This window comes from Strongylocentrotus purpuratus, unplaced genomic scaffold, assembly GCF_000002235.5.
Source record: "Strongylocentrotus purpuratus isolate Spur 01 unplaced genomic scaffold, Spur_5.0 spur5_scaffold_20, whole genome shotgun sequence".
Taxonomy (NCBI): Eukaryota; Metazoa; Echinodermata; class Echinoidea; order Camarodonta; family Strongylocentrotidae; genus Strongylocentrotus; species Strongylocentrotus purpuratus.
This window is the reverse complement of record NW_022145606.1, coordinates 23,804,686-23,824,182: the sequence shown is the minus strand read 5'-3', so window position 1 is coordinate 23,824,182 and position 19,497 is coordinate 23,804,686. Positions and strand designations below refer to the sequence as shown.

The window sequence follows — 19,497 nt, the reverse complement described above, 5'->3', positions numbered from 1 at the left end:
TGCAATATAGATTTTTAAGATATTTTTACAGTTAAAATACCCTCATTTAACTTGTATTCTATGGCTTTGAGGAATATGAAGGTCATCTTTACATCATCGTCATCACCATTTAGCATAGATCCGCTTTTCCCCTCGCTGTGGGGCTGAGCGTTCATTCCCTTTAATATGGCCCTTCCCCAAGCCTACGAGTCTCCAATGTCCACCTGGGAGAGACCATGGACCTGTTTCACAAAGCCCTTTTTCAATGACAAGTGACAAAAATCAGTTACAAACTTGCTGATTACCAATCGGAATCAAGAATTTCAGTAGCTGATACAAATACTGTCATTTGTCACTGATGACAAGTTTTGTGAAACGGCCCCCAGACGCTCTCATATCTAAATGGTTATTCAAACTCAGGTCTGAAATGTATTGCTTATATCACACAGGTGACGAAACCAACTTCACCCAGAAAATTCTCCCAGACGGTAAATTCCCTGTGGATGGTTTCTTGATCATCTACGACGTCTCGCGGTCACCGGGACACGAGAAACAACTGGAATGGCTCACCAAGCTGCAAGGACAACTCCACAAGGCAAAGCGGCCGGTGGTCGTCGTCGCAACCAAATACGACGAAGCCTGGGACCAGTACGTGCGTGACGCCAAGGCCTTCGCGGCGAAGATCAAAGCCCCGCTCATCGAGACGTCGTCGCAAGAGGGTGTCAATGTAGACCTGGCATTTGCGATGATCGCAAGCAAGATCGATAAGAGAAGCGGGCCGAGGGAGGTGCCGTTCCCATCAGCTAACGAAGCGAGGCAGAAGGTGATCACGAAGGCGGTGGACGAGTATGAACAGATGCTCAAGAAAGAGGTGGTCAACTACCATGATCTGTGGACGTCGCGCAAGAAGCAGTACCAGAACAGAGATGTTTTTAGAAAGGTATAGTGTCCTTGAGTATTAAAGGCCCACTGCACTACTTATAGCTACTTGTGCCCTCTATGTAGCAAACAATGCCTAATCGGAGCCTGTTGGTCCCCATGATCCTCTTTTTCTTATTTTAATTGCTAGCTGATTTCATGAGATACCACCTGTCAGTGACCTTGTAGGGAGGTCTAATCCCCTATGGGCAAACTGATGCAGACAGGGGAAGTTTACCTTGATATTATGTTGGCTTTAATAGAAGAAGGAACAGGTCAGTGAAAGTGTGAGCAAAATCGAATTACAATTAACAAAGTTATGGATATTTGAAGGAGCTTTATTTGTTAATTTCTTGTTGGGAGCTTGCAAGATACATCACCGAGTTGCCAAGTTGTGTTTGATTGATCGCAAACTTAAAAACTTTCTTTAATCCATTCTCTAATTGTGCAAGCCTAAAGTACCTTGTCCCATTAGTTAATACCAGTTGCCTCATAAGTCATCAATTTACTTCTGTCGCTCGTCACTTACACTCTTCTTTTTCTTTGCCTATTTTAATATCACACATCGATACCACACATCAATATGGCTCCTCAATATCGCTCTTCAATGTCACTCCTCAATATCACTCAAAATATCACTCTTCATGTACCGGTACTTGACTTTGAGAATGTACATCACCTGATGTGGTCATTAAAATACAACTTAGGACTTCAGAAATATGTCTCTATTCTTGCCACAAAGCTGTGCATTGAATAGGCAACCAAAACCACTCGATCGTTTGCGGTTTACAGGTAGCTCTGTATGCAAGGAGATAAGTACTTGTGGGATATTTCCTTGCTCATTCTAAATATACACCTGATATCCTCTTGAGTGTATAATTTACATCGTATCATTTTACTGTAATTCGATAGCCGAGGACATACTATACTACAATTCCTACAATGTACATTGCCAGACTGATGACATAATACGTATATACCAGCAAGAAAAATGTCCACCCTTAGTTCTGTAATCACACTCCACGTTGTGTCTGGTACTTGAAAATACTTTCTTTGACTGTATTCAAAGTGTAGAAGATAAGTCTACAAGAGCAGACTCTTTGCAAATATACAAAGATATTTCTGTATGTATATGGATATGCATTATGCATATAGATTATTGCCATTAAAGGCAGCTTTACTACTTCAGCTAGAAGGGATTAGACCACCCAGCGATCCAGCGAGGTCACTGTGACAGGTGGCTATATCATTAACTCAGCTCTCATTTAAAATAAGAAAAAGAGGATCATGGGGGACCAACAGGCACCAATTGTGGAAGTTTTCTATATAGAGGGAGCAAGTAGCTACAAGTAGGACAGTGTGCCTTTAAAACATTGTAACTAGTTGGTGTTGTCTCTGGGAAAGCTTATTTCAAACATTTTCCTTTCCTGTATCGTACAGTTTAGATTGATTTACCTTTGTAGAGCCAAATACTTTACTGATGCCCTTGGAAGTATATTTGTACATTGTAGATCATTGCCATAGTGTTATTATGATTATTGCCTGTACACTTAGTTAATGAGCATAAAATCATCCCACCTCTGAAGCAAATAAAACAATATTGCAGAGCAGAGGTAAAAAGGTTTTATTTTGGCACCACAAATGTTATAAATTGTGCCAAATCTAAATAAATAAGCAACAGTATCCACCACTGTTTATGTTGCATGTGTGTCCAGTCTACTTTATTTATTGTTGAACGATCGTGCATAATGACCGACACAAGCTTGTTTATGCAAAGTAATTAAATACCTATTGTTCTTTTTTGGAAAATAAAAATAGGTTGTTGAACTCATTGGTACAAAGAATGCCAAGAACTACTTCACACGGCACACACAGCGGCTTCGCCAGAACCACCAGCAGAATAAAATGAAGCTATATCTGGGAAGACTACCAGACGCACTGGAGAGTATATTCCCTGATTTGAACTCCATCAGTGGAAGGTAAGCATTCCCCTCCCTAAAATGAGAATGGAACATTCCTGTTTCATAGTAAGTAGCATGTAGAGGAGTCTAGTTCATTATGCTTTTAGGGACGGTGAGTTTGAGAAAGTATCTGGCAGCACTACCAAGTGCACTAGGGAGTATATTCCTTGATTTGAACTCCATCAGTGGAAGGTAAGCGTGCCCCTCCCTAAATTAAGAATGGAACATTCCTGTTTCATAACGGTAGCGTGTAGAGGAGTTGAGTTCATTATGCTTTTAGGGATGGTGAGTTTGAGAAAGTATCTTGCAATGCTACCAGATGCACTAGAGAGTATATTCCTAGATTTTAATTCCATCAGTGCAAGGTAGGCCTTCCCCTCCCTAAATCTAGAATGGAATATGCCTGCTTCTGAACCAGTTGCTATGCAGAGGAGTTGAGTCCATTAAGATTTTAGGGGATGCGAGTTTTAAAAAGTAGAAGAGAATTCATCTGGGACGGTTTCCCTATGCACTGGAAATATTGTTCCCCGATTAAAACCCATCAGTGAAAGGTTAGCTTGCACCTCCCTAGATTTAGAATGGACCACTCTTTTTTCTATGACATTAGATTGTAAAGGAGTCAAGTTCATTATGATCTTAGGGGTGATCAGTTTCAAAAAGTTAGAACAAGATCAGACCCTCTGTAGCTCATTCTAAAAGTAGAGTCCATTCCCTGATCTTCACTACCTCATTGTTAGGTAAACTGATTCCCCCCTAAATTGTGAATGATAAGGTCCTGTCCATCAGATAACAGGTACTCCAATAAGGAATATCTGCTTGCTTTATATATATATACCTCTCAAATTCGAAACAAAATGTTTCAGCGGTATTCCTGCCACTCATTATACCTTAATATCCCCCATCATGTCATAAATACTTGAATCAAAACCAATCGCATACTTAATCGCCCACTTGTTTATAATGGCATCAGGTTTCTCTCAATAATGAGCATTTTTAACGCACATATTTATTTTATTAGTTTTTATACTTCATTCAATTTCTTGCCTACCGTGTGAACTCACAGCGATCTTTTCTCTTCGATAAAGATGGAACAGTTTGTCACGATTTTAGACGGTACGAGTGTCGCTATGTCACTGTTTATAGATAGTAAAAGATAAAGTGGAGTTTGTGTCATACGGTTGCCTTATGTGTGAAACTGGGAGGGAGGAATGGGAGAGGTACTACATGATAATTGGTAAATAATGTGATTTAAAAAAAAATCATCAAAATGGTAAAAATTCACTCATGCTTGCTGAAAGTCACATGCACTGTACCCAGAAACATGTACCAACTACACCAACATGTGGCATGGAAAGTTTTATCCAAATAATTTAACTCTTTCAAAATGGGTTGAACGTGCCCAACTATAAACTGTAGCGCACTTCCGTCGTATACAAGACCTGATAAAAGTTTGTTAGCCGCTCATGGATAAATTGAGACCATCAAGACTTATCGTAGCTTTGTTTGTTATCTCTATGAGGAAGAATCACCCTTTATTAAATTTCACATTCAGTCTTGTTGCCATTATCTTCCAAAAGTTAACTGTAATGTAAACAACTGGCCTTTAAATTATCGAAACAAAACCCACTTAACTCCTTGAGTCACCGATACTTTTAGGTAGGAAATAAACACTTGTGCGGTTATGGGCGCGCCATCAAAGCTAATATTTATCAATAGGTTTCGAGATTATTTATAAAGTGTGTGCAGTACTTCCTTGCCAACTATTGCCTACATGTGACTTTAATATGCCATGTTCTCGAGACAAAATAAATTGGATAAAAGCAATTTTTCAACTACTTAACAAATTATAAAACATAATAAGGGTATGGATAATTTAGTTGTTAATTGTACATACAATATGTTAAAGGTAAAGACCAGTATTGGAAATGCCCCAATTTCAAAAAATGAAATGGAAGCTCTCATTACCAATCATGTGAAAGAATATGTTTTGACTAATACATGATGATAACAAATTTGCTGGGAAACCGCCTACTAATTCATATATTTGGTAAATTTGTTTCTCTCATGGTCTGTGAGACATATAGGGTAGTCCCATATACATCTTTCTGTGTATAGTGCTTGTAACTTTACGAAGAATGGGCTAAATTTCTTATCATTTTGATGATTCCAGAACCTTGCAGATGCTAGATGCTAGATGATCAACCTTTTCTGATCGATTCCACAACGTTTCTTTCACAATGCAATCGCATGACCATAACTGGTCTTTACCTTTAAAACTTGGATACAAGCTTCTCATTTTGTACTGATTTTTTTACCCAAAATTTCTTCAGCAACTACCTGTATAGAAAGTTTCCCTTTGAAAAATGTATATCTACTATAGGAAACTGTACATAAAGACCACCTGCCTAGAAATACCACCTGTCTAGTTGCGCCCCCCTTGAGTGGTCTTTTTATACAGGTTTCACTGTATTGCATTGTTTCTCGAGATAATTTTCTATCTATCTCTGTCTACGACCTCCCATCCATCCCTCTCTGTGTCTCCCTTGCCCCTCCCTTTCTGACTCCATCTCCCCCTCTCTCTCTCCCCTCTCTCTCTCTCTCTCTCTCCTATCTCACTCTCTTCTATTTCTCTTTATCTCTCTCTCTTCTATCTCTCTCTTATATCTCTCTCTCTCTCTCCCCTCTCTCTCTCTCTCTCTCTCTCCTATCTCACTCTCTTCTATTTCTCTTTATCTCTCTCTCTTCTATCTCTCTCTTATATCTCTCTCTCTCTCTCTTCTATCTCTCTCTCTCTCTCTCTCCTATCTCACTCTCTTCTATTTCTCTTTATCTCTCTCTCTTCTATCTCTCTCTTATATCTCTCTCTCTCTCTCTCCCCCTCTCTCTCTCTCTCTCTCTCTCTCTCCTATCTCACTCTCTTCTATTTCTCTTTATCTCTCTCTCTTCTATCTCTCTCTTATATCTCTCTCTCTCTCTCTTCTATCTCTCTCTGTCTGAACTCTCTCTCTCTTCTATCTCTCTCTTATATCTCTCTCTCTCTTCTATCTCTCTCTTATATCTCTCTCTCTCTTCTATCTCTCTCTGTCTGAACTCTCTCTCTCTTCTATCTCTCTCTTATATCTCTCTCTCTCTCTTCTATCCCTGTATTCTATCCCTCTCCTCTATCTCACTCTCTTCTATCTCTCTTTATCTATCTCTCTTCTATCTCTCTCTCTTCTATCTCTCTCTGTCCGATCTCTCTCTCTTCTATCTCTCTCTTATATCTCTCTCTCTCTCTTCTATCCCTGTATTCTATCCCTCTCCTCTATCTCACTCTCTTCTATCTCTCTTTATCTATCTCTCTTCTATCTCTCTCTCTTCTATCTCTCTCTGTCCGATCTCTCTCTCTTCTATCTCTCTCTTATATCTCTCTCTCTCTCTTCTATCCCTGGATTCTATCCCTCTCCTCTATCTCACTCTCTTCTATCTCTCTTTATCTATCTCTCTTCTATCTCTCTCTCTTCTATCTCTCTCTGTCCGATCTCTCTCTCTTCTATCTCTCTCTTATATCTCTCTCTCTCTCTTCTATCCCTGTATTCTATCCCTCTCCTCTATCTCACTCTCTTCTATCTCTCTTTATCTATCTCTCTCTCTTCTATCTCTCTCTGTCCGATCTCTCTCTCTTCTATCTCTCTCTTATATATCTCTCTTTCTCTTTTCTATCCCTCTATTCCTCTATTCTATCCCTCTCCTCTATCTCTCTTCCTCCCCCACGCTTTCTTTCTTTCTCTCCATCTCTCTCTATCTCTCTCTCTCTCTCTCTCCATCTTTCTTCACTCTCCCAGGGACTGGACAGAATGTCGTCACATGCTGCCCGAGATGACCAACTTCGCCCAGTGGTTCATTGTGCTGCCACACGACCAGTCTTGGAGGGAGAGTGAATACATCGACACGAACGAGGTTCGCATCCCTTACGACCTTCTCGAAGGCAACGAGATGGAATGTGAGAATTGCTTCCAGGATCACGTCAATAGACTCAACGCTGCCAAGAGGAAAGAGAAGTAAGTTTAATAAGAATAAATATAATAATAATAATAATATTCCGCAGGCTTTAAATTTCAATATTTTTAGGGCAAGGCCACTTTTCTGTACGGCACATTTCTATATTACAGCACAAATAGGAAGAATTGGAAAGGGCACAAAATTCTCCAAGGCCAATGAGAGGGGCATCCACTGATATGGCCTTGGATTAATTTAATTAAGCCCTGATTCCGTTTTTATATAGCGCTTAAAGCCACGTTGTACTACATGTAGCTACTAGCTCGCTCTATATAGAAAACAATGCCTAATCGGTGACCATTGGTCCCCCATGATCCTCTCTTATGTTAATTGAGAGCTGAGTTGATGAGAAAGCTACCTGTCAGTGAGGTTCCTGGGTGGTGTAATCCCTCCTAGCCAAACTAGTACAGACAGCCTTTAATACATTGATGATGTCTCTAAGCGCTTTACAGATTTATTATTACCCCGGTCATAGGATTCAGGCTTGCCCGCACACAATGCATGCACATTCTCCACTCCCTGGGGAGCATTCCAGCCTGGCTTCATTTTACAGGAGTTTACATTACCTTGAAGAATTTATACTGTAATACTTCTTTATCTTGGGACATTTCAGAATGAAGGCAGACTTCAAGAAGCTGCTGGAAAATCTCCCGAACATCGTCCTTCCGTTCCGCGCCATGGACGAGGACGTCGTCCTGGACGCGATCTCCAACAGCGAGAGCTTCGGAGAGCTCGACGAGAGCACGAAGGTCGCCATCTACAATGTGCACCAGGAGAACATCCAAGCCCGGGCGCAGTCGGACTTTGCCGAGCTCCTGATGGAGAAATATGCCCTACTTGCTAGTGTGGATATCACCCAGCAGCCAAGCAAAGAGGTGCAGAAACTGGTGAAACAGCTGGAGCATGAGCCTAGGTAGGTAAAAGTTAAATCTGGGTTTAGTGAAAAAAACAGCTGGGTGTTAGTCTAGGTGAGAGCTGGTTTGTGTCAAGCTCCTGATAGCTCCGGCAGCCGTTATCAGCACACAGTGCATTTCAAAGAATAATTCTACCAGGTACCCTTTTACCTCACCTGGGTGGAGTGTGGCAAACGTAGATTAATGTCTTGCCAAAGGACATAAGTGCCGCAGCGGGACTCGAACCGCGCACCTCGTGATCCACAGTCCGATGACATATCCACTCGACAATGACACCTCTTTGCACTGCTAAGCTACAATGTAGTGCAGATAAGTATGGTGATTGTAAAGCAATGATTATGAAAACATGCAGTTAAAGATTAAAGATGAAGTTGAGTTCTGGTCATGCGATCGCATTGTGAAAGAAACGGTGTGGAACTGCCAGGAAAGGTTGATCATCTAGCATATAGGAATTTGTGTGTATTGCAAGGTTCTGGAATCATCAAAATGATAAGAAATTTGGCCAAGTCTTGGTAGAGTTACAAACACTGTACACAGAAAGATGTATATGGGACTACACGAACATGTGGCATAAAAAGCCGCCCCCCCCTCGATTTTTACGATGTTACATGCATATTTAGAATATGAAGGTATTTGAAGAGCCAGGCTTTTCAGGGAACATGTCTTATTTGATGTTCTTCCACACTTGCATAATAAGAATGAGTAATGCTCACAAATTATTTTTCACCTCTTCCCAGCACTCAACCTTCTCTTTAAGTTGAGTTCTGGTCATGCGATTGCATTGTGAAAGAAACGGTGTGGAATCGGTCAGAAAAGGTTGTACTGCAAGGTTCTAGAATCAAAATGATAAGAAATTTGGCCTAGTCTTGGTAAAGTAACAAGCACTGTACACAGAAAGATGTACAATGTATATGGGACTACACCAACATGTGGCATACAAATTGGGCCTCATTTTAAAGCTGTTACTTGTCATAAAATATGATTTTTTTCTCTGATCTTCTTCCATGAAAACGCTCACAAATTTTTTGTCACCTCTCCCCAGAACTCAACTTTCTCCTCAAACCTCTCATGTATTCAACTTATTTTTAAATCTCCCCTTATTCCCACAGATGGCAGAAGCTGTCTGAGATGAATCTAGAGAGATACGTGATGCTGCTCAAACAGCTTGCCTTCGTACACAATCCCACGACCGACAGCTGTTACTACGGCGAGAAGTGCATGGAGAAACTAACTCAACTCTGCATAGAGAGAACAGTACAGAGGTAAGATTTTTTTTTATTTATTTTAAATTTTTTTATTTTTATTGGGTACTCAAAAATAATATAAAAGCCAACTGGCTATTTACAATCATGTACAAGAATGTGAAATGACAAAAACATATAGTCCACTACAACTCAAATATAAACTTTTTAAAATAGAGGCTTAACTTGCCATATTTGGCTGCAATTACATATTCAGATTTAGACTTAATTTTTATCAAAGGTAAGAATGATTTGTCATGTATTCGTTCACCAAACCTGGGACCCGTTTCACAAAACTTGTCATCAGTGATAAATGACAGTTGTTGTTATAAGCTACTGAAATCCTTGCTTCTGATTGGTCATCAGCAGATTTGTCACTGAATTTTGTCATTTGTCATTGAAAAAAGGCTTTGTGAAGCGGGTCCCAGGTTGAATATGATGTTGGAAGTTGTAGTTGGAACTCTGAACAAGACACTTGCAGGTGCCCGCTAGTGGTCCAGGGGGTGTTTCACAAAGATCCTAAGTAGAACTTAACTCTAAGTTGGACTTTAAAAATTATGGACAGCCATTGGAGTCTTTAAATGAAATATATTCAAAAGCAGAAATTCAAGTGTTTTAGACTTTTTATAAATTCCACATCCAGAACATGAAATATCCTTGATGATAGGAAATATGAACGATTTGAATCAACATTTTATGCCTTTTAAAATAACTTTTACAAAATATTTTCAAAGATGCTAATGGCTTTCCATATTTTTTAAGTCCAACTTAGGATCTTTGTGAAACACTCCCCAGGGCCCTGTTTCATAGATCTTGTAATCAGTAGCATGGGGGCAGGGACATTAAATATATATTTGTTTCAATTTTGCCCAATTTGTTTGTTTTTTGCTCTGCAGATCACCGATCAAAGAATTGGGAACTTGGGACGACTCAAACAACAAACTCAACATCATTGTCGTTGGTGAGGATGGATTGGCCGATGAACTTGACACCGAAATCAAGGTATGGGACTGCATGCCTAGAAGTGTCGACAATGTACAGTAGAGGCATGTAGCAAGCAAGCACCAATGTCAACAGGGATGCGATTTGTCAGATTTTAACATGGTTTTAGGCTCTGTTGCTTCTGTGTTTCAGGCTTTTTCAGATCTTGTATTGTCAAGAACTTTTGTGTTTCAGGCCTCAGTAGTCTAGATGGATTCTGTCCGGGTCGGAAAGAGTCCCCCCTAACTAATTACCCTTAGTCAATAGTTCATGCATCAGTCACACCTCTGCGTATTTGGCTCACGACTTGCTGCGTATTTGTGGCAAGCCGTTTTAACATTAATTCCTATTTCTTGATATCAAGAAATGATTTTCTGTTGTAAAGCAATGGTAGTTCTTGATATCAAGAATTAATTTCTTGATATCAAGAAATAGGAATAAATGTTAAAACGGCTTGCCATAAATATGCAGCAATACGCAAGCCAAATACGCGTTATGAATAATTGTACTTCATTAGTCAGAATGTGAATTGGATACATTAATTGTTGCTAGGTAGGACAAACATTATGGCTCGACCTACCTTATAACATGGAATGTATGCAATTCACATTCTGACTATTGAAATACAATTAATTTGAAACAGGTGAATTCAATAATTTGTAATGAAACACTAAACAAGTCATTAAAGTTGATTTCATTACAAAAATGGCCTATCAAATGCAAATTTAACATGAGGTGAATCTTTCTCTGGTCAGCCTTGTCTGTTTTTAAACAAGAGTACGCAGTTACTAACATATATTGTTGAATTAATTAAAACAATCTGGCTTTCTATTTCTTTGAATCTTTAATCTTGCATGACCTTTTGTAGAATTCACAGGCATTTCGGGGCAGCGGAAGGAATTATTCCCAGGTATACGTATGACACAAGTCTCAATAATCTAACAAAATTTCTTTAATTTTCACCAATATTCTATCAAATTCCATGGTCTAAAATTAATTTCACAATCCATTTTGATGATTAATTTTACTCACAATTCCACACCGTTCCTTAACATGTATTTATTCTTTTTAAATTATCAAGATTATAAATGAAATACATCATTAAACCACCATATTAGAAGTTTATAACATACATTACCCCAATGAATAGCAAAATGGAAATTAGAATTTGGAGAGGGAAAAAAAAAATCAAAGAGGACAATTTCATTTCAAGGAAATACATTTACTGGTATTTAATGATGTAGACTCTTTGCATTGGAGTATTTTGTCCTGTGATTGCTGTGTGGTTCATTAGCGAGTGATGTGTTTGTTTTGTAAAACATGTTTCTTTATATGGGTCAAAGGTCACTGATTAAATTCACACTTTCTTCCTGAAGATATGAAACTGTGCATACAGATAAGTTCTGTTCTTCTTTTCTAACACTCCATGCATGGACAAACTTAAAACATACATGTATATGAGTCAACTGCTAATTTAACCGTACACACATACCATTCAATTTTGAATTCAAGCTCTAAACTATGTATATTGATTTTGTTTAACATTGACACTGCCACTTCATATGAACTGATACAATATTATTTTCAAACACTCTTTTTGTTTCCACAGTTTTTCTTATGTTATGCATACATGAACACTTATATATTTCTAAAATAATTTTTGCATGAAGTATAATCTACAGGTAATCTAAAAGATTCATTAATTTATCGCCACTATGTTGTCAAAAACATACAACACCATAAATATAACACTTAATGTTCAACTTAAGAAAATTGGTTGGTGATCAGAACATTTACATGTATGTAGTTGATGAACACATCTTGAAAAGTGGATCATGACAAAGAAGTGATATAAAAAAGTATAAGTAGTGTTTGCAGTATATTCCGCCTAAATTGGTAATGCAGAGGGAAAGTTAGGATTACTATTTTTGGTGTGCACAGTGAAAATTTCTTGTTGATACTGGTTTAGTTTTCATTCCCACTGTTTCATTTAATAGACATTTTAATTTCTTTTAAACTATGAAACAGTGGAAAGTGGAAGTAATTGTTGCCAATTCGAAAAAAAAAGTCTGAACTTATGGGTTAATACAGAGATGCCAACCCTCCCGATTTTATCGGGAGGCTCCCGATAATTCACCCCAACTCCCGACCTTACGATCACCATCCTTATCCTCCCGATTTATTTAAAAAAAAAAATAAAAAAAAATGATTTTATTTTTTTTTTTTTTTATTTTTTTTTTTTTTTTTTTTTTTTTATTATGATTTTTTTTGGAGGGCGCTTATCAGTATATATATCTGTGAATTGAAAGAGAAATATCATCTGCTAACTTAAGCATGTAATAATTCCACTATGTTAAAAGACAAATTAAGAGTAGCGAAAGATTGTTTCAGCATATGGATCGCCGTAACCAATGCGTGGATATTGCCACAGAATCCAAATGGCGGAAAATCAGCAAAATAAGACCAGGAAATGGTCTCGGAAGTATAAGACCGAATACAGTATCAAGTACCTGTGTAATCGGAAGTCTGAAAGTAATTCATCATGCATTTTGTACAATTTTTATGTTATTTTAAAAAAAAGGGGAATTATTTAACTAAATACACATGTAAAATGCTCCAAAATAAGGCTCAGATTGCACCAGAGAGCATCTAGAACCCCAGAGCTTCCAGGGCCCTAAGGCGGGCCCTGGACCCCGGCCGCATGTGTCGGGCGCTACGCGCTCGAGATGTGCGCTACGCGCACATTAATTGGTGTCGATTACAAATCCTCCCTATTTCTGATTTCCAAAAGTTGGCATCTCTGGTTAATATAAAGAGCTGTTAAAAACACAATATTGGATTGTTTGGTAATTGGGAACATATCTAGGTTCAAAAAGAAATATGACATTTTTGTTTTTTTCAAAATCAGCACTTTTCATTTTTGCCATTCTGTAGATGAATGCCAAGAATGTTTCAAGCTGCACACATTCTTTCAGCTACTTTACTACCTTACTTTATCCTATGAGACCGTTGGTAATTCTGTTGGTGAGGAAAAGGATTATAAACATACGAGGAACTCCTTTTTTGAAAAATTCAAAATAGAAAATAGAAAATTAAACTCAAGCTCGGATCTACTTTTGACTGGAAAAGTACACCAGTTACGCCTCAAAATGAGGTGCTGTGTGTTCAAAGTTTATTTCAGCACTTTCAAATATTTTGGTATGAAAGTTACAAGCCATAGGGTTCTCTGTTTTTCATGATTGAGACACAGTCTACAGAAGGAGTATTAAATCTGGTCCATCTTAATCACTTTTCTCCATAGTCGCAATCGTATGATGGTGACTACACGCTGGATAAGGTTCTATACAGCCTCGATCTGAAGACTATAGAGGGCGATATCACTCATCCTAGTAATCAACTCCAATCGGAAAGCTTCACACCGCAAGGTAATACAAATGTAGACTGCAAGACATTGTATCTTCATTGGTAGCGAGAGTTGTCTGGAGCTTCGTTGTCTCCTGGTGAATCCTCTCCTAGACAACCCTTAAGGAGGCAACAGAAGGGAGAGAGACACTTGAAAATTCACCCAAAGTTAGAGGCATTGACAGACCTGCCAACCAGTACGATTTAGTCGTATTTCATACAATTTTTAGAAGCAGTACGATTTTCCTCAATAAAATATGATTTTCATTTTCATTTTTATTTTTTAATTTTTTTTAAATATTTAAAAAAAAAAAAAATTTTGTTTATGTGTCTGTGCCATTTTCAATGCCAAAATGCCCATTCTGTCCTGTAAAGTATCCTACAAGCATCTCACATCGGCAATTTGGGGATGTTCATTGGTTCATCGAACACAACAGTCATGACGAAATCATGCATATATTCAACCAATGATCCTTTGAAAAATTTATTCCTGTATGTAGGCATGGTAAGAGGCATTGATCCACGTAACAGTCCGTGTTTACTTTTAAGAATACAAATTTTGTTCGTAAAATACAACTTTTGGGATTGAAGAATACAGTTTTTGAGCTCCAGAAGTTGGCAGGTCTGCATTGATCCACATATCAGTCTGTTTTTGTTTTTGGTTGATACAATTTTTGTCAGTAAAATACAACTTTGGAGATTGAAGAATAAAGTTTGTAAACTCCAGAGGTTGGCAGGTCTTGCCAAGTCACTGTTGATGAAGAAATATGCGGGAGTGGGGAACGATGTTGCTCCAGAAAGCTTAACAAAAATAGCTCTGGCAATTGAAAAAAAACCCAGAGATGTGATGTATATTCTGAGTGTGAAGAGCACTAAACGGAGACTAGAGAAAGAAGTGGCCATTGTAGGCAAATTATTGTCTTACGTGTTCATTCAGGTGAATATGAAGGGAACGAAGGATGTGTTCTTTACACGTACATGTGTAGGTACATGTACAGGTGGTCAGCTAAGCAAGTACGGCAGTATACAATAGCTGCAAAAACATCTCACATCTGTTGGTCAGTAGCAATTCAAATAATGATATTGCCTGAAAAGTGGGAATTTTACATTGCTATTTTTTTATCCATTATTTTCATTTATCTAGCGCCCTCACCCAATAGACCAGTTCACAGTGCTACATAAAAAGCCTTTGTTTCCCCTTTTCAAAGCATACTTCCACCCATGTATCACAGAGTGCACTGCTTGTGCATAAATGAATAAGTATCCAGTATTTTGTCTCTGTGTATTTCATAATTTGTTAACGGTGTGAATATCAGTTCAGTTGACAAATAAATGTTATTTATTCTTCCTTCTTTGACACCAGGTTGTATCTGTGTCTTCACATCTCTGGAGGGTTTCCAGTACATCCAAGACGCCCTGGAACGTACCATTCTATCCGACCAGGAGGAGTACAACTCAACGACCCTGAGGGACCTGGCCGTGGTGCTAATGTTCGGTCGCAGCACCAGTCCGGAGGCGGACGCGGCTCAGGTCAGGGATAAAGCAGAGATGTTGTGCCGCAGGTAAGCCACGGTGTTGCAGCACGTTGAACTTTGAACCCTGAACCTTGAACCCTGAGGTGTCCTACAGATCCTGTTCCTTAGTTACTAAATCCTTGCTGTACTATTTCCCAAAGACAACAGACGATTTTGCAAACAATGAACAAGTTCTGACTTTAGACACTGCTCATCCTTTCTTACGACTATGATGGAGGAAACTCACGTTATAAAATGGGTCTTTTTTCATGTAGGTTGAACAACTGCCAGATCGTGAACGTGCCTCCAGACAACACGACCCTGTGGCACGGGAAGAAATTCAGCGAGTCTCAGATACAGGACGCCCTCAGATCCGTGGTCGCAGGTCAGAAGTATCGCAGCGGGACGCCCAACCAGGTGGAGAGTGACAGAGGAGATAGGGGAGACAATGCTTTCAGGTTTGCACCTCTGAATTCTTGTAGCCGGTTTGTTGTTGAATCTGATCATTCCTCTCTTTCTCTTTCTCTTCTTGTTAGACTATTTAGCTGATGTCTCAAGCTTTCTCTGTCTTTCCTCTCTGTTTTTTTGTTGTTCTATTTAAAGAAAAAAATCCTCTTTCGTTGTTTTTTCGCACTCTGCCCTTGGATAACTAGTACGTTGTGGCTTTTCCCCCCCCCCTCTCTCTCTCTCTCTCTCTCTCTCTCAAGCTAACTCCATCTTTTTCTTTCTGTTTCTATTAAATAACAAATTGCTCTTTTATTGTTTCTATACACTCTGCTCTGGGATAATTAGTATGTTTTGGCTTTTTACTTAGCATCTCTCGCTCTCTCTCTCTCCCTCTCCATATATTGTTTGTTTTTTGCTCTTGCTCTCTCTCTCTCTCTATTTCTTTTCCCCCTCTTTCTCTCATTTTCTTCATCTATCTTTATCTATCTTTGTCATCTCTTTTTCTTTTCTCAATGCCAATCTGTGTATCTCAATTTGTTGCTATTATCGTCTCATTCTGTAGATGTTTCTTATCTATTTGGGAGATGTTTCTCTTTTTATATCATTCTTGTTTCTCTACATTTTTCATTCTTACCCTTTTCATTTCTTTTCTTGTCTCACTAGTATTTGTAGCTCATTTATATACATTACATAATATGTTTACTATGTTTGGATTAATACATAATATTATTCTGCATAAGCTTCATTTTAGATGCTCTACTTCATTTCTTGCTAATCATTACTTGCTCAAATCATGTACATGCTATACACCTTATGATGCTAAGATTATACACCTTAAAAGCTATAGCTAACTCTTATATCAAATGCTGTATTATCCATATTTGTTTTGCTTGACTATTCAGTCTATCCATATCATATTAATTTTCTTATTGCTTTGCATAGCTCATTATTCATTCTACATATTTTGCACCATGTATTTATCTAATTTACTTTTTCTTTCTTGCCTGCCTGTCATTGTATTGTACATGAATGTAATTGTTTCTTTTTACTGCACTTTGCGTCCTGTGCATCTGTGTGTCTCTTCGCCATCCTTTAAAAAAACTTGTGTTGGTCCATCCTTTCTTCCCTCCCATATTTTGACATTTCTTTCCTCCCATATTTTGACATTTCTTTCCTTTTTATTCTTTCTGTTCCCTTGAAAAGAATGTCTGCCTCCCTTTTCTTTTGGCAATTTCATTTTTTCCAAATCTCTTTTCCACCCCACCCTGTCCTTCCTTCCTCTATCCCTCTCACTCTCTCACTCCTTTCATTACTCTTGCATTTTCATACTACTCTCTTTTCACCTCTCTTTCTCTGTCTTTGTCTGTCTCATTCTTTCTCCCTCTCTTTCTCTCTTTCTCTCTTTCTCTCTCTACCTCTCTCCCTCTTTCTCTCTCCCCTCTCTCCCTTTCTATATAATTATGTATTTTTCTGTTTTTCTCTCTCCATATCCATCCTCTCTCTGTTACTGTATGTCTTTATTTCTCCTTTCCTCCCTCTTTCTTGCTCTCCCTTTTTCTCTCCCTCATTCTCTCCATCAATCTTTCTTTCCCCACCCCTCTCTTTCTTTCTGTGACACACTGTCCATCTCTCCTTCTTTCCTCTATCTTGCTCTCTCTCTCTCTCTTTCTCTCTCTCACTCTTTATTTCTCTCTTTGTTTGGCACACTCCACTTTCTCTTTCTCTCTCTATCCTCTCTCTCTCTGTCCTCACTCTCTCCCTTACTCTTTCTTTCTCCACCCCTCTCTCCCTCTCCCTCTCCCTCTCCCTCTCCCTCTCTCTCTCCCTCTCCCTCTCCCTCTCCCTCTCCCTCTCCCCCTCTCTCTCTCCCTCTCCCTCTCTCCCTCTCCCTCTCCCTCTCCCTCTCTCTCTCCCTCTCTCTCTCCCTCTCCCTCTCCCTCTCCCTCTCTCTCTCCCTCTCCCTCTCCCTCTCTCCCTCTCCCTCTCGTTCTCCCTCTCCCTCTCCTTCTCCCTCTCCTTCTCCCTCTCCTTCTCCCTCTCCCTCTCCCTCTCCCTCTCTCTCTCTCTCTCTTGCTATATGTCTCTCTTTGTTTGACACACTCTCTATCCCCCTTGTTCCACTCCATTTATCTGTGCATGTTTATCACTACACCATCCATCAACTCATCTGCTTCTTGCACACACTCTGTCCTTCACCTATGGTAGGATTGGCATGTGCTTAGCGTGTGGTGATCCTTTCTCACCCGAGTTGGTCCTGCCCTTTCTCAGGACACACAACTACAGCCTCTCTCTAGATAGGTACACCAGTCTTTCTCATTCATGCTAGCCTTTCATTTTGCACACTATCTTATATATTGAACTTATATTGCTACTCTACGGTACGTCATGATTATATATTTCAAATTATCCTGCAATGCATACTTATGTCCTTGCCATTAATCATCATTTTCATTTTCTGCTTCCATTAAACTATTTTCTTGCTAAATGCCTTTATTTCATTTTAAATTCCTCTGCTGTTTTTGCGTCTTATTGAAATTCTTATATTTTCTGCCGCTATTACATTTTCTTTCTTTTTTCTTCATGGCATTATTTAGGTTCTGTTTTCATAGAGAATTCAAAGTTTACAATAATAATCTTGTGGTATGATGTTCTTGTGTATTAAACACTATGTTCTTAGATAGTGTCCGTATATGATCTCTGGAGTCATTTTCATAAAATTATTACAAAAAATATTGACTGATGTAATTGGCAATTTTGAGTAAATGATTGCATTTTAAAAGGGGAAAAGGAGAATGCTCCGATACGAATAATAATAATAACAATTTAATAAAATGATGGAAGAAATTAATATTCGCTTTATAAAAAAGTAACAATGAATTATGATGACCTTAGTTTGACCTCCTTTGCATAACACCTCCCCTCCCTCCCCCCACCACCACCAACACCACCTCCACCCCTTTCCATCCACCCCCTCAGGATTGGGCTATGCATGCCTTGCGGTGACCCCTTCCAGCCGGACCTGGTCCTGTCGCCCATCACCAGCCACAACTGCGTGGCGACGCCCAACGAGAAGAACTCCATCACCTGTGATATGTTCCTCATCGACACCAAGTGCAGGGTGGACTTTGAGATCTCATCCTATCACTTAGGGGACATCCTCAGGGAGCAGCGCGTTCACCACGGTTACATCCTGGTCTACGCAGCTCAGCGGAAGGCATCGCTGGAACTGCTCAAGTATGACCGACATAGCAACAATATTTTTCTTTGATTGGGGGAATATATTGGATGGCTTTGAGTGTGATACAAGAATATACTGCTCGAGCTATGACAATATTGGATGAGTCAAAGACGAGTCTAATATTGTCTTAGCAAAAGCAATATATTTCTCGTATCACAAGAAAACAAAGCCATAAAATATTATTATCTATATTATTCTGACTAGCGAATTAACAAAATTTGACTTACCTCAGTAAATATGGCTTTGTTTTAGTGTGATATCGATAGGATATCGATATCAATAGTTGAGGTTCCAGGATGACTGAACAATATGAAATATTGAATACGCTGATTCATTGTAACACTTGGAACCTTATATAGATAATAATGTTGTATTGAGGGAAGAGGAAACTAACAATAATATGAAAATTCAAAGGCAGTCATTAGAAACATTGTAAGGGAACATCTTATGAGTACACAAAGTCATCATAGATTTTGATTTTAAAATGTTTATCAGACTTGGTACACCCCTTCAATATTGATTTTGTTCTCTTCAGGTGGTTCCTAAAGATGGTGGCTCCCATCCCAACGCTAGTCGTGGCCGTGTGTGAGGACATCAACTCGGCTGCGGACGGGATAGCAGAGGGTAACCGTCTAGTGGACGATACACCCACTGCAAGATTAGTGACAGCGAACTGCTCATCATTCAGAGATCAAAGTATGTACTGTGTGTAGGAGTTTTCTAGAATTGCAGTGCCTAAGTAGGGGTTTGGTTAGGAATGGGTAAAAAAGTGTTAACAGGGGAATCCGAATGCATGTTTTATCCGGGATAGCAGAGGGTAACCGTATTGTGGCTGATACACCCACTGCAATGATTAGTGACAAC

At 39.0% G+C, this 19,497-nt stretch overlaps 1 protein-coding gene across 1 annotated transcript in view; it reads left to right on the top strand.

Moving 5' to 3' along the window:
- LOC100892154 (rho GTPase-activating protein 35) overlaps nt 1–19,497 on the top strand; it is a 130,288-nt gene that overhangs the window by 41,687 nt on the left and 69,104 nt on the right. The window contains exons 5-16 of the mRNA XM_030993067.1: nt 429–919; nt 2,716–2,876; nt 6,683–6,898; nt 7,510–7,809; nt 8,920–9,072; nt 9,948–10,053; nt 10,901–10,942; nt 13,334–13,457; nt 14,798–14,996; nt 15,224–15,406; nt 18,372–18,629; nt 19,169–19,329. Of these exons, the coding sequence (XP_030848927.1) occupies nt 429–919; nt 2,716–2,876; nt 6,683–6,898; nt 7,510–7,809; nt 8,920–9,072; nt 9,948–10,053; nt 10,901–10,942; nt 13,334–13,457; nt 14,798–14,996; nt 15,224–15,406; nt 18,372–18,629; nt 19,169–19,329 (2,394 nt within the window). The remainder of the gene's footprint in view (nt 1–428; nt 920–2,715; nt 2,877–6,682; nt 6,899–7,509; nt 7,810–8,919; nt 9,073–9,947; nt 10,054–10,900; nt 10,943–13,333; nt 13,458–14,797; nt 14,997–15,223; nt 15,407–18,371; nt 18,630–19,168; nt 19,330–19,497) is intronic.